General features: G+C 40.0%; 5 protein-coding genes across 10 annotated transcripts; 1 reads left to right on the forward strand and 4 right to left on the reverse strand.

Moving 5' to 3' along the window:
* Window positions 1–29: 29 nt before the first annotated feature.
* Window positions 30–6,546, reverse strand: kcnj2a (potassium inwardly rectifying channel subfamily J member 2a). 2 transcript variants are annotated; one of them, XM_068718704.1, is made up of 2 exons: window positions 5,847–6,546; window positions 30–3,628 (listed from the first exon to the last, which is right to left on the reverse strand). In XM_068718704.1, the coding sequence occupies exon 2, from the start codon at window positions 3,373–3,375 to the stop codon at window positions 2,059–2,061; it is 1,317 nt and encodes a 438-aa protein (XP_068574805.1). In that variant the 5' UTR covers window positions 3,376–3,628; window positions 5,847–6,546; the 3' UTR covers window positions 30–2,058. The 2 variants fall into 2 exon arrangements, with proteins under 2 accessions (XP_068574805.1, XP_068574804.1); XM_068718703.1 differs by lacking the exon at window positions 5,847–6,546 and adding an exon at window positions 3,905–3,960.
* LOC137878409 (5-hydroxytryptamine receptor 3A-like) lies at window positions 6,540–16,494 on the forward strand. 3 transcript variants are annotated; one of them, XM_068718707.1, is made up of 9 exons: window positions 6,540–7,095; window positions 13,376–13,515; window positions 13,803–13,847; window positions 13,930–14,036; window positions 14,137–14,306; window positions 14,775–14,890; window positions 15,435–15,645; window positions 15,742–15,900; window positions 16,015–16,494. In XM_068718707.1, the coding sequence occupies exons 2-9, from the start codon at window positions 13,420–13,422 to the stop codon at window positions 16,284–16,286; spliced, it is 1,176 nt and encodes a 391-aa protein (XP_068574808.1). In that variant the 5' UTR covers window positions 6,540–7,095; window positions 13,376–13,419; the 3' UTR covers window positions 16,287–16,494. The 3 variants fall into 3 exon arrangements, with proteins under 3 accessions (XP_068574808.1, XP_068574806.1, XP_068574807.1); XM_068718705.1 differs by lacking the exon at window positions 6,540–7,095 and adding an exon at window positions 12,155–13,286; XM_068718706.1 differs by lacking the exon at window positions 6,540–7,095 and adding an exon at window positions 12,155–13,286 and having other exon boundaries at window positions 16,030–16,494.
* On the reverse strand, window positions 7,573–11,264 carry kcnj16a (potassium inwardly rectifying channel subfamily J member 16a). Its single transcript, XM_068718587.1, has 2 exons — window positions 11,172–11,264; window positions 7,573–8,895 (listed from the first exon to the last, which is right to left on the reverse strand). Exon 2 carries the CDS (start codon window positions 8,871–8,873, stop codon window positions 7,734–7,736), a length of 1,140 nt encoding a protein of 379 aa, XP_068574688.1. The 5' UTR covers window positions 8,874–8,895; window positions 11,172–11,264; the 3' UTR covers window positions 7,573–7,733.
* Window positions 16,495–17,146: 652 nt separating the features above from the next.
* On the reverse strand, window positions 17,147–20,160 carry zgc:112148 (uncharacterized protein LOC550424 homolog). Its single transcript, XM_068718494.1, has 7 exons — window positions 20,115–20,160; window positions 19,859–19,926; window positions 19,633–19,777; window positions 18,855–18,944; window positions 18,271–18,402; window positions 18,061–18,189; window positions 17,147–17,976 (listed from the first exon to the last, which is right to left on the reverse strand). Exons 1-7 carry the CDS (start codon window positions 20,124–20,126, stop codon window positions 17,950–17,952), a joined length of 603 nt encoding a protein of 200 aa, XP_068574595.1. The 5' UTR covers window positions 20,127–20,160; the 3' UTR covers window positions 17,147–17,949.
* A 372-nt stretch (window positions 20,161–20,532) lies between these two features.
* otop2 (otopetrin 2) lies at window positions 20,533–24,250 on the reverse strand. 3 transcript variants are annotated; one of them, XM_068718661.1, is made up of 7 exons: window positions 24,234–24,250; window positions 23,403–23,773; window positions 23,181–23,317; window positions 23,032–23,090; window positions 22,358–22,500; window positions 21,415–22,259; window positions 20,533–21,326 (listed from the first exon to the last, which is right to left on the reverse strand). In XM_068718661.1, exons 2-7 carry the CDS (start codon window positions 23,770–23,772, stop codon window positions 21,156–21,158), a joined length of 1,725 nt encoding a protein of 574 aa, XP_068574762.1. In that variant the 5' UTR covers window position 23,773; window positions 24,234–24,250; the 3' UTR covers window positions 20,533–21,155. The 3 variants fall into 3 exon arrangements, with proteins under 3 accessions (XP_068574762.1, XP_068574761.1, XP_068574760.1); XM_068718660.1 differs by lacking the exon at window positions 24,234–24,250 and adding an exon at window positions 23,885–23,965; XM_068718659.1 differs by lacking the exon at window positions 24,234–24,250 and having other exon boundaries at window positions 23,403–23,838.
* Window positions 24,251–25,355: the final 1,105 nt, after the last annotated feature.

Below are 25,355 nucleotides of genomic sequence, written 5' to 3' on the forward strand. Positions count from 1 at the left end.
AAAATGACTTCCAGCGGAACTGACTGATATAGCATGGGGTCTCTGTGGGCCTTCACAGACCTGGAGTGAGTCAGTTTGGTGAATTATAGTAAATGATGGTGTGGGCTCTGACAGCTAGCATCCTGGAATTTGGGCCGCAGCTCCAAATTAGAGGAGCACAGCTAAAACAGTAGAGCGGGGCTTCCAGATGTCACACATATTGGGTCATTCGCTGAAACGGATTTGTTTTCTTATAATCAATGCATCAACTTCAAGATTTTTTTAATTTATTTTTTACATTTTTATTGAAAAAAGGACCTAAACTGTTTTCAACAACTGCAATATCAATACACAGTATTTGCATAATAATTTACAAAAGATGTTTTAAAAAAAACTGTACAGTCTCTGGTTTGTGCAGGAAAGCAGGAAGACCCTTGTAGAAAAATAAAGACATAAGACAGGAGAAGTGTCAGTGAGAGAAAAGATGAAATGTTTTAATTCTAATTTACTTAGCAGAGAAGCAGTGCAGTGTTCTGCTTCCACTGATCTAAGCGTGAGTGTGTCACAATAACAGTTAAGAAACATTAAAGGTCTTTCTTGTGTAAGACTGAAGTCAAGTGTTCTACATTGTGACTGAAATATTAATCAGCAGACGTGATCTATAAAAAGAAAGGGTCCGTTCAGAAATAACAAATAACTGCACAAGACCCCCAGTGGTTAAGTATGAGGGTTAACCATGGCTACCATGTGTCCAAATTCTGCATGTCCGCCACGCCAAGAACACTCAACCTATTCAATGTTTCAACAGCTAACCATTGTTAGATGAGGATAAAGTCTGGTTTCAAATCAACATCAACTAACAGATGAGTGCCGGTTGTTGTCTTTTATATATATGTACACATTTGGCTTTAAGTTAATAAAACAGTCTCTGCTGTTATGTGGAGAAAAAAATATTTTCTGGAGAGGAAAAAAAAAAAGTACATTAAAGCTTTGGAAAACACATTGACAGAATCATGCTCATCTACATCTAGAAATAACATCATAGGCTGCATCTGCAATCCTCAAAATGGATACTTTAAAAGACAAATAATACATTTTGGCTCCTCAGATTTCCCTCTAATCATAGAATATGTAACTTAGCAGCACTTATCATCAACATTCATAACCTTGGCTCAGGGTTGAGCTTACTGTCACGTTCTACCACTGACCTGTATTGCACATAAGAAAACGAAGACCTGCAAGAAGTGGCAGTATACAGAGAATCACCTCTTAATACCTCTTCTTCCTGTGACATCTATTGCAGTGTGTGCTCAGAGTGCCTTCACCAGGACTGAGACTTTTTTGTTAAGGCACACGTTGCAAGAGATGCTATACTTGGACAAGATGATGGGCCGAGGAGCAGTAGTGTGCTTTAGCTCGTAATCTGTGCGAGGCATCTCTTTCCATGCGTCACGCCATGAGAGCAACACCAAGACCACCACACTGAAGAGGACCGTCAATGTACTTTGCTAAGAGACCAGCTCATTAACTAACAGTAACCTTTGTGCAGGTGGTTTGACGCTTTAAATGTTTTAGTAGCCTTTAAAACAAGATTATTGGATTTAAAATGACTAGAAATTTGTAAATTTAGGTTGGCATTTGAAAGTAAATTTCAAAGTTTTAGGTTAAAATCATTTTTCTTATCTATATTTCAGCCAGACATAAACGTATGTGACGTTTAGGCCACACATTAAAAAAGATGCATTATACCCAATATATCCACCTTCTGCTGAACCAAATTGGCTATTCTACTAAAATATTTTAAGAAGGGCAGACTGCACAGTATGTAAGTGAAGGCCTCTTACCCATATTATCCATTTAGCTGCATGCAACCAGTTCATTTATCACCACTTTCACCATAACATATAATGTGTGTGGATTCCCATGGTGTCTTGTGCGTAAGCTTCTGCAAAGAGAACCCCATACTCAAATCACAGCCTTTGACAAACTGTCATGCATTATAACGAACAGCCATCGGGACCAAATTCATTAGCTTTAACATACCCTGTGGTAGTTTTTGACTCTTCTTTATAACTGCAGTCATATTTCTGATTCTGCTGTCAAAGGCCTTGATTCCAAAGGCAAAGAGTCCAGATTGCATTCAGAGTCTGAAACCACATCTGTGTTTGTGTACTCGAGTGCACAGACCTCAACACCCCTCATCTCCCTGTTTTCCTCCACGTCAAACTCCTCCTCCATCTCAACTTTTTCGAGAGCCACCTCGTTCTCGTAGCAAAAGGAGTTCCTTGAGCTGGAGGCATTGGACTTCCTCTCGGCTAGTTCCCTGGCACTACAGTGGGGTGTGCTGGGAACCTCATACGTGTTTTCAAAGCGAGAGTAGTCCACTTTGTAGTAGTTCTTTTCTTCAAAGAGCACTGGCTCGAAGCGGTAGCCCCAGAGGATCTCGCTGGCCACGTAGGAACTCCGACACTGAGTGGTCATGGCTGTAGCCTCCACCATGCCCTCCAGAATCACTACGATCTCAAACTCTGACGTCTCCAACTCCTGTTTGCTCATCTCATAGAAAGGGCTGTCCTCGTCAATCTCATGCACAATGGTGATTGGAGACACCAGGAAGATTCTGTCAATTCCACTGTCAAAGCCCACGTCAATGTCTACCTGATCCAGAGGAATAAACTCTCCCTCGGCGGTGGTGCGGGACTTGAGTAGCTGGGCCCTGACGTGGGCCTCCACCAGGTGACTCTTCCTGAGGTTCCCCACGCGCCACATCAGGCAAAGTTTACCGTCCCTCATGGCCACTGTAGCGTAATGGCTGAACACCAGAGTCTCATTTCTCTTTTTGGGCTTGGCCATCTTGGCCATGACAGCACCGATGATGAAAGCGTCAATGATGCAGCCCACAATGCTTTGGAAGACGACCACGAAGACAGCAACGGGGCACTCCTCCGTCACATAGCGATAACCATAGCCAATAGTGGTTTGGGTCTCCACTGAGAACAAGAAGGCAGCAGTGAAGCTGTCCACATTGGAAACACACATCTGAGTCTTACTGTTTAAGTCCCCGTAACAGAGCGCCACTACCCAGAAGACGAAGCCAAAAAACAACCATGACAGCAGGAAAGAAAGGCAGAATATGAGCAGCATCCAGCGCCAGCGGACGTCCACGCAGGTGGTGAAGATATCGGCCAGGTACCGCTGGCCTTTCTCGCTCATATTGATAAACTGCACATTGCAGTGGCCATCCTTCCTGACAAAGCGGCTCTGATGTTTGCGCTCTGTGTGCACCTTGTTGACATTGCCGTTCCCGTAACCGTTCGGGACGGCAATAGTGGCCAGCTTCATGCCGTCTTCCTCAGAGGACACAATGCTGTAACGGTGGCTTCGCACACTCCCCATTACTTCCGCCTGGGAGGGCTGGGCCGGTTCTGCTTTGGAAAACAGTCTAAGTTTTTGGTAGAAGCGTTGGAGAAACAGTTTTGAAGAATCTCGGGGACAAACTCAAGCAGAAAATGTTGGCAACTGGACTAGATCCTGCAAGGACAGCAACAGTGGAGAGCGGGCCCGTGCTTCTGCAGGCGTGCTGTGCACCTTTGGTGAGGGCAGGTCACTCCTATCTGATGGCTGCTTTGGACCTCATCAGTGAAATGGGCTGTAGAAATTACAGATAGAGAGAAAAACAGTTTTAAAGTAATTGGCAGGTACCAGAGCAAAGATCAGTATATTTGTGTGTGTGGTTACCTGCTGTCTCAATAATGCAGCGTACTCTCAAAACTATCAGCGCTATTCTTGCATACACAGACAATATACAAACAGGGTACGCAGTACAGTCACAAAGCACAGGGAATGCATTGTACGTGCATTATTAATGGATTGAAAATATTAATCAAGCGCTTAGATTGCTGACAAAGTGGGAAAGGATGTTTACCCTGCTTAATATGAGTATTAATTAGGCAGGTCAGTCCATGGGGAGCTGAGTCAAATTACGGATCAAGTTCATGTTAATCCAGGCAGCCACTGGAACAAAGATACAAGTAGCAGCTGTGTGCAGATGTGTCTCTATCTCTGCGCAGAAGTGAGAAAGCAATGTTACAACAAGTTGCATGCATTTAAAAACATACAGCATGTGCACTAATTATTACATTAATTCTTTATAATGTCAGTTATCAAGTGCACAGTTTCAATAACACATGTGCATACACATAGCAAAAACAAATTCCCAACAATTTTCACCACTACATCATGGAACACGATTTAATGAACCTTGCAGCATTTCAGAGAAGATGGGTATCTTTCTCTGAAACCCACAGTAACCTTGCATCATATGTAATAGAGCAACAAGGGCAGCTAAATTAGAAAAGCTATTGACTTGGTGTGTGTGGCATGAGAGGTCCATTAAAATGCAACACCACAGGCTACAAAAGGCCATGGTCAGCCAGACATGCTCTGCTAGTGCCAAAATAACTCCCTACCTCCACTTTTGGAACATCTAAGGGTCAATTGTGTCAAAGTGAAAATATCCAAAGGAGTCTAAGTCTAAAGGTACATTTTAATGTTTATTTAGTTTTGTCGACACAGCACAGATGTCAGAAAAGGAAACTTTCTGTTAAAATAAGTCATTTTCTAATCCGTCATCTAATTGTGTGTGCATTAAACTCTTCTGAAAGTGATCGAAAGTAATTTGGGATAAGATATGTAGGACAAGGTCCTAAATCCCTTGCATCATCTTTGTTTTTCTCAACTAATGATGTCACTGCTGGGGCGAGAAGAAATAGCAACCTGTCACGCACACAATTGGGAATATGGGACTCCATTCATTTATAGCTCAAATGATGCCAAAAATGTTCCGTGGATTCAGTGATTTTAATTGTTACTTAACATACTGTTAATTGCTTTTTAAAAAATGACTTACATTTTTGGTTGACTTAATGAGCAAGCTGACCATTCAGTCAACTTTGTGTTTAAGTATTTTTTATTCAATTGTGGCACCGAAACAAGACAAACATCAGACTGCACAAAAGCCTAGATTGCACATTAGAGTACATCATGGAGAGAAGTAAAGAGCGAAACGTCCAACAGAGGGAGGGCATTTGAGTGATACTTTTTTCTAAAGCAGCCTGCAGTAAACGGTGCATACATTTTTGACACAGGTGACCCCCAGTGCGAATTAAATCTCTAACGTCTGTGTTCATGCGCTATGACACTGAGCTCATTAGAGCTCCCTCTCTCCTACTTTCATTGCAAATGGGATTTTTGTCACTGAGCTTATCTGCTCCCTATATCACATATTACTGCAGGTTGGTGGTACCAGACCAAGGCTTCCAGAGGCTGCACAACCTGCGATTGTTTGTTTTGCATGTGTTCTCAATTAGAGCCAACAGCTGAGGCAGATGGAAACTGGTTACATAAAGCTGCTCTCTTTTTTATAACACCAATCAATAACTATGGCGAATCATTCAGCAGACAGAATGTTTGGTTATAACACCAATCATTTTGAAATAACAGTCTATTTAGATGTTAATTATAATATATTCAAGTACAAATAAAATGATTACTAAAAAATAATAAGTTTTACTCTACAGGATCATTATTATAAAATTCAGTTCATGCAGATATCATGAGCTACAGAGTTTAGTTACATTACAGATCATCAGTCTACATCCTGCAATCTCCAATGTCAGAACATGCATTGTCTAATAAAACAATAGTTATAATACAAATAATAATAATCATCATTTCACGGTATTTCAACCATTTTTAATCACAGTACATGTTTTCGCATTCATACAGTGACGCTGGTAAGTAATTGCAGTTCAGTTTTCATTCCACATCACACTCCTAATACATTTTTTCCCGCTTATCACACGTACCTGTTGGTTCTTGCGGTGCAAGTCTGTCGTTTCCTTGTTGTAATAAGTCCCATATGCGCCAGATATGCCCACTGCTGCACTTTAATTTTTGCTTCTCTTTTATTATATTCACTTAGCTTCCCATCTGTCGCTGCAATTTCTGCCATAACCCTCTCCAGCAATACTGAAGAAGATGTTTGTCGTTGCAAAGACAGACTTTAAAAGCACGTGTGCTTATCCCCGCCCCTATGGCTGCGACGGCCAATAGAAAGCTGAAGCGTCTGTTTGAGGGTCTGAGCCCAAATGGAAGGTACGTCATCTGTCAGAGTGGAGGACGAGGAGAGTCAAACCCCCTTATTTCAAAGGGACGAAGAAAACATGACGTTGTAACAGGAACTATGAATCAATGTGAGTGCAACGTATCTCCAGAGAATCTACAAAACTGCATGGGATATATGAAATTAGTCAAACTATTATGTATTGAATTTGTCCTTTTCTGTTAAGAAGTAAAGTAGATGTACAGAGTGGTGCGGAGTACGCCTACTGTGAGTGGGAAATCTGTGACTTTCCAAAATAGACACCACTTCTGGTTTGATTTTGCACCCAATGATCACAAGGTGGCAGTCTAGAACTGCAAAGAGGATAAACACACAAGCGCTGGCATCAAATTATGTGATTGAGGAATTCTATAATTAATGGCCTATTATAATTAAATACCAGTTTTCATATTTATTTCTTTGATATACTTTACATTTATAAATATACAATATCATTTATATTATCGCTGGTTTGTAATACATTTTGCATTTCTATGAAGAAGTGTACCTTTTGGTTAGAATTTGAAATGTTTCTTTTGAGTAGCACTTGAACCTCTCAGGTCCTTTTTCGTCTGTGTGCATTGCCGGGTGTCAACTTGTTATTAGCCAATCAGAGATGGGTATATTAGCCGACGGTGTTCTGTGAGGGGGTGGGACTAACGAGAGCGACAAACAGACAGTCATTTAGTGCTAGTTGTAAATTCCGTACAATCTGTTAATTTACTGTTGTTCATCAACGTTAAGAGCCGGGAGCTTTAAATCATTGTGCAAACGATTAGAATGTGAACATGAGCGTGTGATTCTTGGTAGTGTGTGTCAGATGATGTCACACCTAATGCTGCAGCAGAGGTGCAGAGGGCGCGCAACTGCATGGCCAGGAACCTGCGCTTTGCACGTAGACAGAGCCTCAGGCCGGTTGCACCGCCGGACAGTTTCCTGAGTTCCAAGGGACAGTGAGTACAGACAATTTGTGAGTAGTTTGTGAGTACCACAAACTGATATATAAAAACCTGAGTATTATTTTGTTTTACTTTCTTTTTGACACCAAGACATTTAAGAGGTGTGAATCACATGGTTTCAGTATGAATAATATTTGTTATTGTATTCGATCATTGTGATTTGATGTTGACTGCGTGTTTGGTAATATTGCGATACATGTTGTAAAATAAGGCTTATAGTGTCATGGCATAAATGCATGTACGTTTTAAACTTGCAATAACAGTAAAGCTCAACAATAAGTGAACTTGGCCTCTCATGCAGTTATATTGAGTTGTATATGAGTTATATTGCCAAATCTGACAATCATTATAGACACTTCCTAAGTTCATATTTTAGTAAACCTCACCAATTCACCTCCCATTCAAAGGGATCATCAGATGTTACATTTAAGAGGTATTCAAATTCAATCCTGTAACAAACCTGGAATTAAGTGGGTGAGCACAAGGACAACTTTATTTGTTTAACGTTAATGCATTTTATTCATCTAAAGCATTAAAACAGGTTATAAACAATGTATTGTAAGTCACATATAAATATATTTACAAGAGTACATCTTATCAAAGTGTCCATCACAAGTGCACCTTATACTACTCTACAAATGGGTTTGCTGCATCACTTCCTCAATGATGTAAGGGTTCACCGTGCAAGTGTGTCCGATTCTCTTGCCTGATGCAAAGAGAGGACCGCGGGACTGACTGCCCTCTACAGGACATCTCCTGTGAAACTCCTCTGCACTGAGCAGGGGCACCGGCACCCTCGTGGTCACATTGAACAGAGCATAGTCCACCTTGTAGTGCCTCTTGCCCAGTTTCAACATGTCCTGAAAGCGCTGGCCCCAGCGGATGTCTGCTGGTGTGTATGAGGTTCGAGTCTGGTGGAGCATACCTGTAGAGTCGCCGGTGTAGGTGAAAGACACCACCAGCTCAAAGTCGTCCCCCAGCAGGTCGTCGGGGCCCAGGCTGTAGAGGGGACTGCCAGGCTCCACCTTGTGGATAATGGTGGCCGGTGTGGCGAGGACGATGTCTCTGTCCTGGATGTGCAGGTCCTGGTATGACATCACAATAGACCCCAGTGGCTGTTTCACATAGCGGACTAGCATGGCCCTGGCGACGCCCTCCAGGATGTGATTTCCCCTGAAGTCTCCAAGTCGCCATGACAGACAAAGATTGCCGTCTCGCAGGTTGACCACTGCACATCTGCTGAAGCCAACCGTTTGAGCTCTTTTACGTGCACATGCCATTTTAGCAACAACAATACCAATGATGATGGTGTCAAGGAGGCAGCTAAACACATCTTGAACTGTCACCACAATAATGGCTACAATGCAGTTCTCGGTCATCCCCCTGAAGCCATAACCAATAGTCGCCTGGGTCTCCATTGAGAACATAAAGGCTCCGGTAAAGCCACGCACGTTGTCCACGCAGGGTGAGTTATCAACATCGCTAATGTCCCCGTGCACATATGCAATGAGCCAAAAACAGAGACCGAAAAAGAGCCAAGAGAGAATGTAGGAGAGGAAAAAGATGAGGACCATCACCGTCCAGCGGATCTCCACTAGAGTAGTGAAGATGTCCATCAAGTACGGGCTCCAGTCTCCAGGGGCCTTTTGGAAAACCACAGGGAACCTGCCATCTTTCTGCATGTAGCGCAGCTGCCTGCCCTCCTTTTTACGGCCCATTGTGTGGATTGTAGTGTAGTAGGTATCAATGACGACCTGCTCACCCCTCTCCATGCTGAGGCTGCCTTTCAGTTTCCTGTACAAAGACAAGCATGCAATAGAAGGTATGTTAAGCATGTAAGGATGACAGTCGTCTTGGCATGGACAGGAGAGACAGTATTTTACTCATTACAAGTGGCTGAAATGTAAAAGGCTCTCAGGCTTGTTTGTTGAGCTGAATCCTTCATGTTTGAGCAAGCAGCCGAGGTCACTCCGTGCCTCGGGCTATCAGCAGCAAATGACTTGTGCAGTGCCCAGCTCTGGGTGTGAAAAATGTTTCTCACTGGTTGATTATTTACCACAAGTTCCATTACAGTCTGGACACTGTACAAATCCACAATTATGACCACATGTAATCATGCAGAGGATTAAAAACACTCACAAAATAAGAACTATTAACCAGTTTGACATTCATTGTGAAAGTATTTGAGCTAATGCATAAATTACAATTGTCACTCCTAGTACGAATCGTGAACACAGTTATATAATCTATAAAGACAAATTGAAATTAATTTCATAATAAAACACACCATAAACTGAGCATTATAATATACAATATCAATACAACATGTTGCGAATATTTTCCATGATAACAATGATGGAAAAGTCTGAAGGCTGTCCGTCTTATTGACAGACTGGAACCCTTGGTGACAGCTACCGGTCATAAAGGTATGACAAAACTGCCCAAGTTTAATTCATTATAATATGTTTCCATTCATAATTTTTATGATTTTGGGGCAATAGCTTTGGAGGGAGGCCATGAAGTGTTTATATAATCGGACGTTTATCCACAAATCCTAAGAAAGTATGCGTCGGTTGATTAAGCAAAACCTCGACCTCTATTTTGGTCCTCATGAGGGTAAATTATTATCCTCCAACCACCTCTAACAGCTCTCACCTCCAAATGTTTCCTCAAATGTCAAACTTTAACCACCTTCTTTTTAGTATCACATCAAATACACCAAAGTCAGGACACTGTTAACACTCTTATACTGTACTTCAGTAATCTGACAGCAGATTGAGTTGTCACTGATGAAAGGCTCACTATCAAATTTATGTTTGAGCACACAATGCTGAGTTGACTCACTCACTGATCAATATGTTTTTTTCAAGCCATGTCCTTCCGAGCAAGAAGTCTATCAGACTTTTATCTAGAGTTTTATTGCTTAATTGAGTCAGCTGAGAACATGTAGCTGATGTTTATCTCGGTTTATAAATGGCTTCTCACGTCTAAAACTTGTTAAGTGTACTCATTAAAACACGGTGTTCCTGTCAGTCAGATCAATGTCGATCCAAATACAGTTTTACTGTAGTTTTAAATGGGTTCCTGTTAACAGAAATACTCAGATTGAAAAAGTCAAAGATTGCAAAAATAGTCACCTTCATGCAGGAGCAAAACTGCAAATAAAAGTTTTAAAAGGTTGGTAAAACAAAAAAAACCAGACACAATTCAATTACACATTTATCGGTAACACTTTCTGTGACCGCCATGTCTACTTAAACTTATAATGCCTTATAATATGCTTATAGCGCTGTATAATTGTAGTTATTAGCACTCAAAAATGTTATTGTAGAAAGTCATGGCAAGTGTGACTGTTAATGCCTCAATAGGAGGAAAATAGAGGGAAATGCATGGACAAACAGCAAGTTACCAAGTCAACATGCACCCATAAGTCGTTGAAGTCTTCATAAGTGTCACAGGTTTCACAGAGTCCATGGAGGAGGACAAGAACAGCTTACAGGACAATCAGGTCAAAGAAAAGGGTCACTGGGGTCCACCTGCACACGCTCCTTGCATTACAATGAGCAGGGAAAATTACCAGGAGTAGCTAATGTTGTTATGGTACAGTGGATAGTGGTTCCAATATTTCTATATACAGTGTAAGACACTATGTGAGTAGTTGTGAGCTACTGACTCTGACTCTGCAGGATTTGTTGGACTAATAATGTATTTAATGATGTATTATTTTGTCATGACAATACTTAATAATTGCTGTTAATTATATAATAACTTAATATTTAATTATTGCAACTTGTGGTTAATTATTTTCCTTCCGACTGGCTTGACCCTGTTAATATCTTGGAGTTTTGTACTTTTTCCACTGCATTTTTAATTATTTTCTTAACTTAAAAAGTTTCTTTACAATTAGTCTAATAAAATCTTTTGACACAATTTTTACCTCCATGAATGTTTGTAGAAACACAAAGTTAATTTGGTTTTCTCCTCTACATAGACACTTCAGAATTCTTATTTATTACTTTAAATTACTTTTTTAAAAAAGCACACATAGTATGTTTAAATGTTCAACTTACTTTCAAAGTAGAAATTAGAGTTTCGTCAGGTGTCTCATAAGCCCATCAGTTCTGCCAAGCATTAAACGATGTGTTGCCACAGTGGAAGTAGCCTCAGAGTGTTGGGGGCCGGCCTGGTCCTCAAGCAAAGTCCCATTTTGTTCTGATATCACAGCAATCCCTTCCCTCTGAACCCTATTGGACAATCTGAAAGAATTTATGACCTATGGAATATTTTAAAAGGTCCCTAACAAACCACCAAATGCCCTCTGTGTGCTTCTGGATGAGGAAATAGAAATTGCGTTATTTAAACGGTCTTCCACAAAACAATAAAGGCAGAGAAATATTGATAGTATATAGATCATTTTGCAGCTGTGTATATTTGAGTAATTTCTCTTTGGATTTCCATGATTCATTAGACAGAAAGTTAACCTTTGCTCCAACAGGTGGAGACGCTGTCTTTGTCTCAGTTGTCCTCAATTTGGTTGTGATAAGACGAGAGCAATCACAATTGAGCCGCAAGGACACACTAAACTTTTAAACCACTTTTATTGCAGTCATAAGAGCATCCAAAGCTGTCACAAAGAGGGCAACAACATCAAAACAACCTTGTTGTGTTTTTAAAAATAGAACATGACCCCCCCCCCCCTACACTGTGAATCCTGCCTCATTCATCACATATTGGTTGTTTAAGATGATGTGTGAAGACAGATAAGAGAAATTCCTCTGAGAGATAACCTGGAAAGAATAGTTCATCAGTCTGTCATTTACAGGCAGCAACTATAAAACGATTCAGTGAAAACAGACAAAAGGAAAACAGTTTTACTTCCTTTACTGCAGTACATACTTGTTTATACCTATAAACTCTAAAAGTACAGGACAGAAAAGTGATTTATTAATGAATGTGTCCTGCACCATGTGTCGCCTTACAAGACACTAAAACAACGTCCAACATTTAAAGAGATCCAGTGTGTGTGTGTGTGTGTGTGTGTGTGTGTGTGTGTGTGTGTGTGTGTGTGTGTGTGTGTGTGTGTGTGTGTGTGTGTGTGTATAGTCTGGAAATTGTTTTTGGTTTATTTATGCCTGCTTTGAATTTGAAATTATCCCCACTTTTAGCACCTTTTAAACTGCTCTTACCCCACATGCATGATATTTTTTTCCAACACAAACTAATTAGCTATAAATTTGACTTTTAACAAAGTATGAAGCAGCCATTAACACAAAATACACAAAAAAATGACACAGGTGCCGATACAATTTAAAAATCTTAAGTGATAATCCCTCACAATATTACTATAACAAGTCAAGGTTGTAAAAAAGAATGAAAAAAAGAACTACACACACAAATACAGCTGAAACATGTAAGACTACAAACTACTACTAATGAAATCAGAACTTATTAGAGGATAACACTTGAGAAAATGACACTCATTCTTCTCTCTTTTATAGATGTGTTAAATCTATATAATTGCAGATGACAACCCCATCATGAAACACTTATACAAAAATAAATATTGTGACATTGCAATCTAACATGAATGAAAATTCGAATTACTTCTATACAATGTAATGAGCTTTTGGGCCATATTGTCAAAACTAAAGTAAAAAAAATAAATAATGAAAAAAAAGACAAAAACCTGAATACGTTGTCCAGCTGTCAAAACAAATGTATATATAATGGCTGTCCTGCATCCATGACTGGGAGACATTCATGTTAACTCAGGTGTCCATTGTTGGCGGCCTCCGGCGACTCCAGCCACAGTCCTATTATAATACAGAATAGCATGACAAGCTATAATGCCAAATATCAGTGTCAGCTGGCAGGTAAACAGACAGTGATATTATTGCACTGGTGTTCTGACTGTTTACACAGGATCACTGAGGGATGCGCTGGACAGGCGTGGTATTCTCCCTATTGTCTTGTGGTGTGCCTAATTAGTGTTGTAAATATGTGGTTAAACGTCACCGTCAGGCCTATTTAAGTGCAATGTTAGGCTGAAACCTGAAGGGATGGAACACAGCTGTAAGTCAATCTGCAGTTATCAACCATACGCAAAGTCTAATAGCCAGACATGTTGAGATTTCTTACCCACAGCCTGTGGAAGGCGGTCTTCTTACTGACTTTACTAACAGTAGGTAAGTGTAATATATATTTCACACAACAATGTTTAGAGAGGCAGTAGAATGGCAGAAGTATTTAACAAATCTTTTATCTCTAATTTCAGGGCGTGGACATGCCAGCTGCACAAATCGCCGATGTCTGGCTGAAATGTTGATTGAGAAAGAATATCTATCTCAGCCACAAAATGAAAACTGTACCCACAAGATTTCCGTGCCGCTCATTGAGTACCAGACTCTGTCAGTTGTAAGTAGTGTTTCATACATTTTCTACTGAGAATTCCTATTTGTTTCTCCTTTTAGATCTCTCATAATTTGAAGAACAAATCATTAAAATTACAATTATTGTTGTTATTGTTCCTAAGTCTTGTTAATGTTGTTTTGAGAATTTCTTTTGATCAGGTAATAAATACATGCAGGAAGACAAAATGGTCATCTGAGCAAAATTTTGAGACAATGACTGATTCATTTCCACCAGCAATCCAATAGAGTTGACACTCTGCATAACCATATTTATTATCTTTTTATTAACAGGATACAAAGACTCTCCACATAATAAGTCGTCTGCAAGCCTCACTCGTAAGCTCCTAGATACTAACAAATGGACAAAAAGAAACAGAGAGTATGTTTCAGTCACAATAATTTTTATTTGAAACCACAGGTGTGGAGAGATCCTGAGTTGGGATGGGACAGGTCAGTTTACCCATATGACAAAGTGATCCTGCCAGTGAATACAATCTGGACCCCAGAACTCCATGTTACAAATGGGTAAGTTACATAACAACATAATGCAACTATATCATCGCAAATTATATTAATGGACTTCTTGATATTCATCTCACTCGTCTGTTGTTTCTCACCTGTGTAGAATAAAAACAACTATGTCTCACAACTCCCGTGATCTGCTGGTAAACAGTGATGGCACAGTGGAGCACTCTGTGATCATAAATGCAGAGGTGAACTGTGAAGTCAACCTGTTCAACTATCCCTTCGCTAGTGATGAATGTCCTGTTGCGATCCAAACCTGGTCCAACCAAGGTGAGCTCAGCAATTCACTAATACAAATATTATACAGTGTTTTATCAAAGTTGTAGAGCAGATTGGGTGTTGAGTGGCTTAGTTTCATAATTGTACACATCTGTGTTAATTCTGAAGAAGATATTGATTAATTTTCTTTTGGTCATGAATGGTTGTGGTGTTTTGGTTATCTTATGGTTTGGTTATCTTTTTTTTTTTTAATGTTTTTTAGATATTCCAATTATTAAGGCATTGCCATAATAAAGTGTTGTGCATTGTCAAATGAGGCTACATTAGTTGCTGCTAGCTTAACGCACCAGAATCTCTGACCAAACTGTTGGAGAGCATGTTGCATTGTGGGTAATGTAGGCGCCATGTTTGGATGTAAAAGATGATTTAGATTTTCTTTTTTTTCTTTTTTTAAACTGCCCATCATGAGTCTGTCAATGCTCTGTCAGTGCGCTCTTTTAAAGAAGCCATTTCTTTCAGGATGTGGTACAGATCTGGTATTCGGGAAATTAAAGAACGTTGATGGGTCCCATGGAGATTGGAGAACAGACAATGTGACCCTCAAGAATGTAAGAAGTGACCGCAATTACATCATGGTAAGTTTGTGAGCATGTACAATCATGTCATTTATACTTTAAATAGGTAATGATTCACCAAATTCTTGCAATAGTGGTATGAACCTAAAGGTATTTAACTTCACAAAAACAAAACAGCAATTGACCTGTTTGACTGCGACATATCTAGCTTGGGTTGGAACTAAACTAGTAATCAATAAATCAAAAATGAATCTGCAAGTATTTTGACATCAATAATCATCAAACTTTCCCTGATTCCAGCTTCTCAGGTGTGAGGATGTGTTGCTTTTCTTTGTCTGAGTGTTAGACTGTTGGCAGGACAAATTAAGTAATTTGAAAATCTGTGAGAAGTTATAATGGACATTTTTTACTATTTTCTGCCATTTTGTGAAAAAAAAACTACTAATTGATTAATTGAGAAAAAATATGAATGAGACACTGGCAGAAAATAAAGTATTCACCATTTCCCCGAATCACATACTTGTATTTTACGCCAGAAGTTCTAAAAACAATAAAATGCAGTTCCTATATTGTACCATGAACCTCTGTCTGCCACACTCCTCAGGTTGAATTAAGCATTAAAGAAACCAACCCCTTCATAACACTACTGCTGCCCAGTATTCTGATCATCATAGCCGATATGGTCAGCTTCGCTCTGCCGCTGGGAGGTGGTGAACGCAACTGTTTTAAGGTCACGCTGGTGCTCAGCTTCACCATGTTCCTCATCATCCTCAACGATCAGCTCCCTGGAGACGGCCAGTGCAGCCCCGTCATCCGTCAGTCAGCTCGCACGCACTCACAAACACATTCACAAACCAAATACATGAACGGCATTGCAGTTTGAGTCACTAACCATCTCGTCTGTGCCGCAGGAATCCACTTCTGTGTTTGTCTGATCCTCTTGGTGGTGAGCATGTTGTTGTCCATGCTGCTGACACGGCTGTCCACAGACGGTACCCTCCTTTTCAGCTGCTGCTGTGAAGGCTCAGTCTCGGGAAACACGGGAAACAAGGACCTGAAGGAGGATGAGGGTGAGGAAGACTTGACTGCATGTGTTGAGTCTGCCCTGCAAAACCTCTTGATTATGATGCTCACATCTTGATTTTTGAAAAAAACAAACCCTGTATGACCTGCTCTGATTGCAGCTTCATTCCCTACAGAAGTCAAAGCTGACATTAGTGTCATTCAGCTGAATGGCTCAGAAGACGACAGTCAAATGCTCAGAAAGGTGGTCAACTTCCTGGACGCTCTGGATGCCAAGACACTGGAAAGTCACAGATATCAGATGTTTGCCAACAAAGTGGACAGGACAATTTTCTGGCTCTACTTTAGTTTTGGCAGTGCATACTTTATTGCCATGTCTTGTGTGATGATAAAGTATCCATGTTCAGTTGACCATTTTGATTTCTGGTACTAATCACTATAAAAACAGCCAAACTGAGCTGTTCAGATTTCAACATGCTAACCTCAGCATTTATTACATTTACACGTGTTTAACCTCACATTCTTTATATTATGTCAAATACTGTGGTTCTCATTTGTACTCGTAGTTAATCTCTGTATGTCTGATAAAGATGTGTGGGCATATTTCTGAAAATCAAACAAATAAAGGAATTCATCCTTCACTCCTGTTATCATTTTGAGTCACATGACTTATGGAAGTGTTAGTGGTGCAACGGTTCAACAAGCTCGCGATTCGGCTTGTATTGTGGTTTATGGGTTACGGTTTCAGTTTAATTAGTTTTTTCCGCATAAAGTGAAGAAAAACATCCATTTCCAATGTGTTTGAATTACAAAATACATACATCAATCAATTGATTAATGTTAATGAATGACATTTCTATATTATATGAAGCATAAAACATTTTATACATAGCTATTCTTTTACATAATATATTTTATTTAAAACTGGACACATGACAAAACCATGTTCCTTCAGCCCTCAACATGTGAGATTTTATTTAAAATTTTCCGATATTGACCACCCTCTGCTTATATTATAGTATGTCTATAAAAATACAAAAAATATATTAAATGTAAGGAAAAGACGGATGAAGCTGCATGGCCTCTGTTAAACACTGATGCTCTGTCGTTGCCACCTAGTGGTGTAATCATTCACTGCAGACAGGTGAGCTGCTGCACTTGATTGTTGAGTTTAATAATTCACAACTCTGTTTATGTCCACCATTAAAACAAAGGCTGTTGAAGGACAGCTAATGAGAGGTGAATATATTCTATTGGTTTTAATAACATAATGTTGACACTTCCAGCCAGAAATGATGGTCATGAGTTTATTCTTGTATTTATCCATTTACGTTTTTGTAAAACAACAATTTCAGAGGGTAAATCACCAGTTTTTGTGTAAACTCACAACCAAGTGGCACTTGTAACTAAACATTATAAACTTTACCAACTGCTCCCTGACATATCACAATATCATTTATCCCAATATTTTATAAAGTTTGATTAAAACAACATAAAGCAGCAGTAAGACCCCCACCCCTAGTTTAAATAGTAGGCACAATAACACATCTATCTCTATATATTTTATTGTCCCCAAAGCCCTTTTCACAACAGTATACAGTACATTCAGAGATGCTGAGATGTCAAAAGTTACAAAAGTGTAATGTAAAAAAATAATGCTTTTTATTTTATTATTTTATAGACAAAACTGCCCTGAAATAGAGGGCATTTCCTTGATCGAAATCCCATCAGGACTCCGGCATTTCCTCCTTAACTGCTGTTTTAAAATAAATTAAAGTCAGGGTTTGTGCCAGTTTTGTTGTAAACTCAGTTTACCAGTCAGGGTTTATGTTTCACAATAACCTTACATCAGTAGAAATGATAACTCTACCTGTGCTCTGAACTGATGCACTGCCAAAACTACTGAATGGAATTTATTCTCAAAAGCAACTAGTTTTTTTTATTTGCATTAATAGAAAGTCTGGAAATTATTCCTGAATTAATCAGTCAATGATTTCAGAGGAAAGAACCCATACACCCATACAAAATCAGTTGTATCAAAAACAGGTATAAAGTCGATATAATGTGTCCATCACACTGCAGGCGGTTCGTCCTCTTCAACTTCCCTCTGTCTTCTTCATTGCCTTTTGTGAAAAAAATATAAATGCAACAGTTAATGCATCATGGCATTTAGACAAAAAAGTTAAGTATTACTTCTCTTCACATACCTGTTTAAAAATCTGGACACCAAGATAGTTCTGTGCCATGTTTCTCAGGTCGGTCTGTCCACTGAACTTGCATTTGACGTAGCCGTACAAGTTTGCCCATTGTAGAACCAAGCCCATGATAACTACAGCCTGGGGGGGGGAACCAACAATTAGCAACTAATAAAAGGTGGAAATTGAATAGACGTTCACTTTCAAAAGCACTGAACTCACCAGCCATTTCATCTTGAAGGAGAAGATGGCGCTGAACACAAACATTATCCAGAAGATGGGGCACACGATGAGTCCGAGCCAGAAGATCCGAGACTCAGCACCAGATGTCGTGCTCAGAAGTCCGGTGTGCGTCTGGTAACAAAAATCCAAGATATAAAAAAAAACAAACTGGTTTATTCTTTGGAAATTCATGTCCGTATGGTGACGTGTGACATTTCTAAGAGAGGACAATGCAGCCGTTCTATGTTACACTATCTTCAATTGTCTAATAAGGTCATGCAGCTCGATTACACTGTAAAACAAATGGCTATGCACATACAGGAATGCAGTCACCTCTGAGTTACAATGAACATCCGCGTATATTTACCGAAACCTTGCTGCCACGATCACACTGAATAATATGTATTAAAAAAAAAATGTGATGAGACGGTTTAGCTTACAAAAGATGTTGTTTTTTCCAAATGTGTGTCTTTACTCTTCCAAACCTTTGTTGAGAAAGCTTTCTTTTTCTCTTGGGCCGGAAAGAGCTCGGTGAAAATGCCCACTAGGCCTTTAAGGAACGTGTCCATGTACCTTCTGCTTACCTTCCTCGACTCAAACACCCAGTGGCTCTTTCCATCGGTATCCACTTGATTCCACCAGCGAAGGCCCACCAACAATCTGCCAGATACGTTCTGAGGGGAAAAGACACATGTACTTTGATTTGTCATTAACAATTCAATGTGAATGTTTCAGTTTGGGCTGTGGGAAATTAATGTGGGAACTTTCTCACTATTTTTGCGGGCATTTTTAAACAAATGATTGGTTAATTGTGACAAAAACTTTCAGATTTATTGGTACTGAAATGAATCTCAATGTGAAGTTAGCTTCTGACTCACAGCGTTTGGATTTGACAGTTAAGTGGAAAGTTATATTAAACTGAACCAGCAACAGATTCTCATTCTGTCTGGAACACACTTTCAAATGTGTGAAAGCTTTATTCTATTTGTAAAAAGGTAAAAAGGGAGATTCCACTGTTTTCTTTCACATATAGACTACACTGGACAAGTTCCAGATCCAAAACCACTATAATCAAGTCATATCTGGACTAGATTATTATGTTTCAGATTTCTGAAAGCTTTATTCTTTTTTTTTTTTTTTAAATATGTAGACCAAGTTGAACCAGGTCCAGATTAAAATATAGTATAACTTTCCCTTTAACTGTAGAATCTGAAGCTACAAATCTGAAGCCAACTTCAGCTTCAAAAATAACAGCTAGTTGCAGCTCCTCATGTGACCCAAACAAGGTGTTGTGTGTATAAAAGTGACGCATGATTTGGGATTATTTATTTCCACACCTAGTAATCCACCCGACCTGCTCACCTTCACGGTCCAGAAGTCACATGACAGCAGGAGGATGATGGTGACCATGCAGGCAATGAAACGACTGCTGAAGATGTCGCACAGTAAGTAGACCAAGATGGCACTTGTTCGGAAGAAGAGATGGAAGAAGGAGACCAGCGGGTGTCTGAAACACAGATTTGATAATAAAGCGTGTTGGTGAGAACAGGACAGTCACTTCGGACAGAAGTAGTCTCGCACATCTCACCTAATCTTGGACTTTCTAGCGCCTATGTTACCGTCCTCTTCTCCAAAGAGAGGAGCGTCTTGCGAGTCCTGTTAACGTAAAGCAAAAATACATTATCAGGTTAACGCTTATCTTCCACATATCCGTTTCCACGGCTTAGTTTGTAATTTAAATCAGAACAGTCACACATTTATGTCGCTTCAGACGAGTTACAATACATTCAAGAAGCCAAAACTGTTCATGAGTTATCACAAAAGTCAAAGGTAGGATCGATCACCTGTCTCTGCATGTTGAAACTTGGCGATGTATTTCCTGGTGACGTGTTGTAAACAAAACATTATGCTGAGGACCCAAAAGAAGGGTGGCTTTAAATGTGCCTGACTCAAAGGTCAGACTAACGCATCAGCCCAAATAAATAGCTATTTCTGCTTCTTGTATACATTCTATGAATGTATGTCACATGACATTGTTCCAGTGTAGATACATGCTTTTATTTCAAGCTCGTAAGATCTTCCAAAAGCTATGGGAGAGCTTTTATTTCATGCGTTTAATTAAGTGACCATAGGTTTTATTAATTTATTTTTTTGGTATTTTGCACAAAATCACACCCAAGTGGCACCAGTCAACCAGTTCAAACCTAAAAAAACTTGAATTACTTAGATTATTTTTTATTAAAGTTTGATTAAAACAATATAACATAGTAGGATGTCCACAATCTATGTTTACATAGTATTTAATAGATACGTTATGTTTTGGCCAATCAACAATAAGGTAAAACATCTGTTACCCCCAAAAACCCTTTTTCAGATACAGTAGATTCAGAGCCTAGTAAAGTCCCAAAAAGATGATAATTAGGGCTGCAACCAACAAATATTTTCATTATCCATTAAGCTACCAATCTTTTCTCAATTTAAATCAATTAATCATTTGCTCTACAAAATTGTAAAAATTGGGTTGACCACTACAGCTGTGTACTACAAATAATATGTTTTATTAATAATGATAATAATTGATGGCACAACCATTTTCTTACTCTACTTACTGCATTGCTTGCCTTTATTTTGTGCGTGCAGAGGCTGAAGCATAAAACGTGTCACAAAAGATTAACTTCGCAATTATTGTTTGACTTCTGAAAATGATATTTTGAATACATTTACATTGTTACATCAAGCTTTAACAACATGAGAAACATTGTTTGACAAACATGCACTTCACAAATGTTCAGAGAAATAACAAAGAAACATCAAAACAAACTACAATTTATACAAAACAGATTTATATTGTCAAAACAGTGGGCTGCCGTGAGCTCCTGCATGCGTTATGCGGTCAGAAAGACCTCAAACAGACTGGCGACTGAATGCATGCGGTAAAAAATGCCAAAGGGAAGTCCAATATTTACAATCGCAGCCCACATGTTGAATTCGTAGAATTCCGTTTCAGTGTCGTGGTCAAACTGGGGACGAGCACCGAATGCCGGCATGATCCACAGCTGTGAAAGACAGAAAGGAGAACAGGTCTAGCATGTGGTGAATTTTCAAGCAGTAACTTTTGAGAGTGTAAGGGAGAGCGTTACTCACTATGACGTTGCCCAGCAGCAGAAACGCACAGACCTCCTTCAAAATCCGTCTCTTCCACAACAGTTTGGGCTTGTGCTCGGCCATGTGAGCGTGCGGGCTGTGTGCTGCGAGTACCGGACTGGGCTTTGCGTCCATCTCTGACCCTTCAAAGGTGCTCAGCTCTTTGCTCGGCTGCAGCACATATGGATTTGCAACCACAGTGATCGGGTGCATCTCGTGGAAGGGCTCCCGATGAAGCCCTTCCACGATGAAAAAGTTCTGCAGGCCGAGTTGGATCACCATCAGGATAGCCCAGGCCAGGTTGAGCCTGTTCAGGTAGCCTTTGGCTCCAGTTGCAGCCATCGCTACGATGGTGAAGTAGCTGATGATGAACTGCCCCAGTGAGGCTCCGACGAGCAGCCCCACATCCAGGCTCCGTGTGGGGCTTTTCTCTGATACGTGCTCCCTGTGGTCCACCTTGTAGATGGCACAGCCGATCACAGTGGAGACGGACATCAGGGTCACTATCACGATATTCATGACAAAGTGCATCATCACTGCTTTGTCTTTCCGGTCGTCATCACTATCTTTGCTAACCATTTCCATCTCATATACGATGAAGGTTGCCAGGCCCGACGCCACCAAGAGAAGTCCTGCCACAGGACCGATAAATATATCCTTGATACTGAATTTGATGTGGTGATCGTGTTCTTCTGTTACTCTGCCCACATTTTTCCACATGATGTATGCCATGGCTGAGGCAAAGAGACTGTACTCAATGTTGAAGGGGTACAAGTAGTAGTAGGCCTCCTTGAAGACGCTACATGAGGTGTGGCTGCACTTGCACATTTCGTCTCCATAACCCGCTGTAAGACATGACGGGGCACAGGTAGACAGAAGTATTAAGTTGTGGTACTTTACTCATTGCTATATCTGCTTTGATTGATTTATCTGCTTTAATTACCTTTATTGATGAACAGGCTTCGTCCTGAGAGTTGGGTGTCGTTGCTCGGATATTCGGGATATGTTGTTTGGTGTAGGGACTCCTCTGTGACCGCAGTCATCCACACAACTAGATTTGTGGAGAGGGTGAGCATCAGCCCACAGCTAGATAAGAAGACAAGAGGGAATCAAAAGAAATAAATGATCAGACTAAAACAGTGTTGATTTTATATGATCTGCTTTAATAATGTCTGATTTATACTGAATTCAAGGGGCAACATTAAAAATCAGTATCCACCAAGTAATAATAGTCTTGCTTTTAACTTAATTTGGTTTGTCAAACCAAAATGTCTTATTACAGTTTAGTGCTAAAACATCTAGTCAATAAGTCAACTGACAGAAAAATAACTGGAAACTATTTTTATAATCAATTAATAGTTTAAGTCTTTTAAGTTAAGCGTTTTGCTATATTGAATATAAGGTGACTATTTAGTCTTAGTCCTCTATGATAGTAATCTGAATATCTTTAGGTTTTTAATTTTTAAAACATGTCAACGTGAGCTCTGGGGAATTGTGATAAACATTTTACACTATTCTTGACATTTTATCAGCCAAATGATTAATCGACCAAACAAGAAAACTTAATTTTTTAAGTAGATACCCTCAAAGACAGTGAGTGGTCCATTAATTACATACCGTGTAATGTTCTTTTGTAGCTGTACACATGCCTTGGCGTGCATCCACAAAAAGTATGTCTGCAAATTGATAGCACAATTGTATTAATAATTTTGCAATGATGAACACTTGAGTTAACGAATTAATGTCTTTGTAATATGCATTTTTACCTGCACAAGTACGAAGACAAGTTGCACCACAGGAAATGCAACCTTAACGCCAGAATCGCAGTGGAGGAAGCCCGCATAGCTGGCTATCTTGAAAATATCCATGACGATGCTGAGCAATCCAAACAGCACAAGTCCTCCTGAAGGAGCAACGAGCAAACTTAGTTTGAACATTCTCAGCAAATATAAAACACTTTAGTCTGAAGATGTGCAACATTTACTTACCCCGGAGCCATACAGGTCCAGCATGGCCGTCCTTGTAATCAACAGCATTTTCTTTCCTGACCGTGTAGATGAGATAGTAAACCATCCAGATGGAGGTGAGGAGGAGGAGGAGGATGAGGAAGGCCTGCAGGTCAGCGCTGCCGATCTTGACGTTGTTGTTGGCACTGCCGCTGACCAAGGCGCAGCCCAGGATCAAAACGTTCACACAAATGATCCCAGACAGCATCCAGCCCCAGTTTCGACCCCTGTCCTTCTGAGCCCCAGCGGAAGGGATGTTCGGGTCGGGCTCGCACGTGCTCTCCACTGGATTCGGCACATTGATGTTGTTGGACAGGCTGGCCTCCTCCGTCTCCCTGTCTTTGGCCGTCATCCTGCATGGTTCACAGGGATTGCCATGGGTCAAACAGTCGCATGGGTTGCCGGTGGCTAAACACATCCTTCCCTTCTCTATGGCCTATTCACAAATGAGTCGTTTGCTGCACCTGCGGTTCCGTCTTAAACGTTTCAGGTTCAACAGCTACACCCACTTATGCGCTCCCTGAAAAGGCAGATCCCAAGCGAAACCACGGACACAAAAGAGTAGTTTCAAATCAGCAAATTAATTTGCATGTCTATAGTGCTGTATAGAGTGAGAATCCCAAAAACATGTTTGCGTGAATAAGCTATGAGGAAAGTAATCTACACTATCCCTCTCCATCTATGATAAAATACTTTAACACCAGGACAGGTGAAATATAATAACGTGCATGCTCTTGTTACAAAAAAAATGATGCTGTTATGACAATCCGACAAAGTAGTGATCTTCTTATAATGAAGGTAGCTTCAGGATACCTGTAAACCTACCTGATGCAGTGTGATCCTGAGAAGCAGCCCGAGCCGTCGTGGTTTTTATACCTCGTCAGAAACGCCGTGGTTTACTGTGCAGCCATAAATGTCAACTGTTATGAATAACACCATATTATTACCAAACACAGCGTGTTTTGCACAAAATATTCATGTAAAGTTCAAAAGATGTTTCCACGAAAAACCTTTTCTCACGTATTCCAAAATACAAGAAACCGGTTGCTTTTCGGATAAACTGCATTTCTTTGATATTACACGATACATTTGTAATCCAGGGCTTTGAGTTGTAGAAGCCTTAACAGTATGCACGAAATAAATGCTAACGTAAGGAAAAACAAAACTGCATCAACGCATGTTTTTTTCATATTTTTTTTGCATTCATATATATATATTTTAGAAGCTTTATGAGTGTGTCATCATGTTCAACTTGATGCTCTTTTTGCTGCAGCTGACCCCATGCGGCTACATCGCAATCTAAACATGATCTAAATTCTCTAAAACAGGCGTAGCATGTGTAACTCTCTTATCTTTTAGAGTCGGTGCTTTGAAGGGAATACTCCCAGTTCTCATTAATGCAGAAAGCCCAATGAAGAAACGTGCCCCTGTGTCATGTCTCTGCAGAACGCCCGAGGTGTAGAACATGAAAAGCCTGGCCGCTATCGGGACCTATTGTTATGGAAGTTTCAAAGTACTGTATGAGAACTTCAGTGTCGCTTCTTATTTCAGATAGATAATCGATGTCCTTTTCATCGGGGCGGGTCTGAGAGTGAGGGACTTCACATTGCGACACTCAATGAACTCTTTTGTCTGCAAACATGTTGCTTAATAAATACCACCAGCAATGGAAAGTTTAAAGTGAGAACAATGGGTTTATTCAAAAGGAAGCTGACAAACAAATACACCGGAGTGACTCTGACTCTTCCTCATTTGTCACAGTGAGACATCTACTTGTATGTCTCACATACATGTAAGTGTCTGTGCTAATAATACCTGCACAATATATATACAACTTCAGTGCAGTGATCTCGAAGTTTATTCCTGATGAATGAGTTTGAAAGGTTTCAGAAATGTTTTCAGATTGAATAGAAATGTAAAATGTAAACGTTCCAC

This window comes from Cebidichthys violaceus, unplaced genomic scaffold (assembly GCF_023349555.1).
Source record: "Cebidichthys violaceus isolate CVI_PGR_0920_01 unplaced genomic scaffold, fCebVio1.0.p SCAF_23, whole genome shotgun sequence".
NCBI classification, from domain to species: domain Eukaryota; kingdom Metazoa; phylum Chordata; class Actinopteri; order Perciformes; family Stichaeidae; genus Cebidichthys; species Cebidichthys violaceus.

Bases quoted from the DNA above. Each gene is read 5' to 3' on its own strand.
- zgc:112148 (XM_068718494.1), bottom strand. The intron at 18,403-18,854 runs GTAAGCAGAAGG...TTTTGTTACCAG, and splicing joins GGGTGTTTGAGTCGAGGAAG to ACGCACACCGGACTTCTGAG. The intron at 18,190-18,270 runs GTGAGTTCAGTG...TCCCCCCCCCAG, and splicing joins CCTTCAAGATGAAATGGCTG to GCTGTAGTTATCATGGGCTT.
- kcnj16a (XM_068718587.1), bottom strand. From the start codon at position 8,873: ATGGAGAGGGGTGAGCAGGTCGTCATTGATACCTACTACACTACAATC.
- kcnj2a (XM_068718704.1), bottom strand. From the start codon at position 3,375: ATGGGGAGTGTGCGAAGCCACCGTTACAGCATTGTGTCCTCTGAGGAA.
- otop2 (XM_068718659.1), bottom strand. From the start codon at position 23,838: ATGTGTTTAGCCACCGGCAACCCATGCGACTGTTTGACCCATGGCAAT. The intron at 23,318-23,402 runs GTAAGTAAATGT...TTGCTCCTTCAG, and splicing joins TGGACCTGTATGGCTCCGGG to GAGGACTTGTGCTGTTTGGA. The intron at 22,260-22,357 runs GTAATTAAAGCA...CATGTCTTACAG, and splicing joins AAGCCTGTTCATCAATAAAG to CGGGTTATGGAGACGAAATG.
- LOC137878409 (XM_068718705.1), top strand. From the start codon at position 13,223: ATGTTGAGATTTCTTACCCACAGCCTGTGGAAGGCGGTCTTCTTACTG. The intron at 13,848-13,929 runs GTAAGCTCCTAG...TTGAAACCACAG, and splicing joins GTCGTCTGCAAGCCTCACTC to GTGTGGAGAGATCCTGAGTT. The intron at 15,646-15,741 runs GTCAGTCAGCTC...TCTGTGCCGCAG, and splicing joins CCAGTGCAGCCCCGTCATCC to GAATCCACTTCTGTGTTTGT.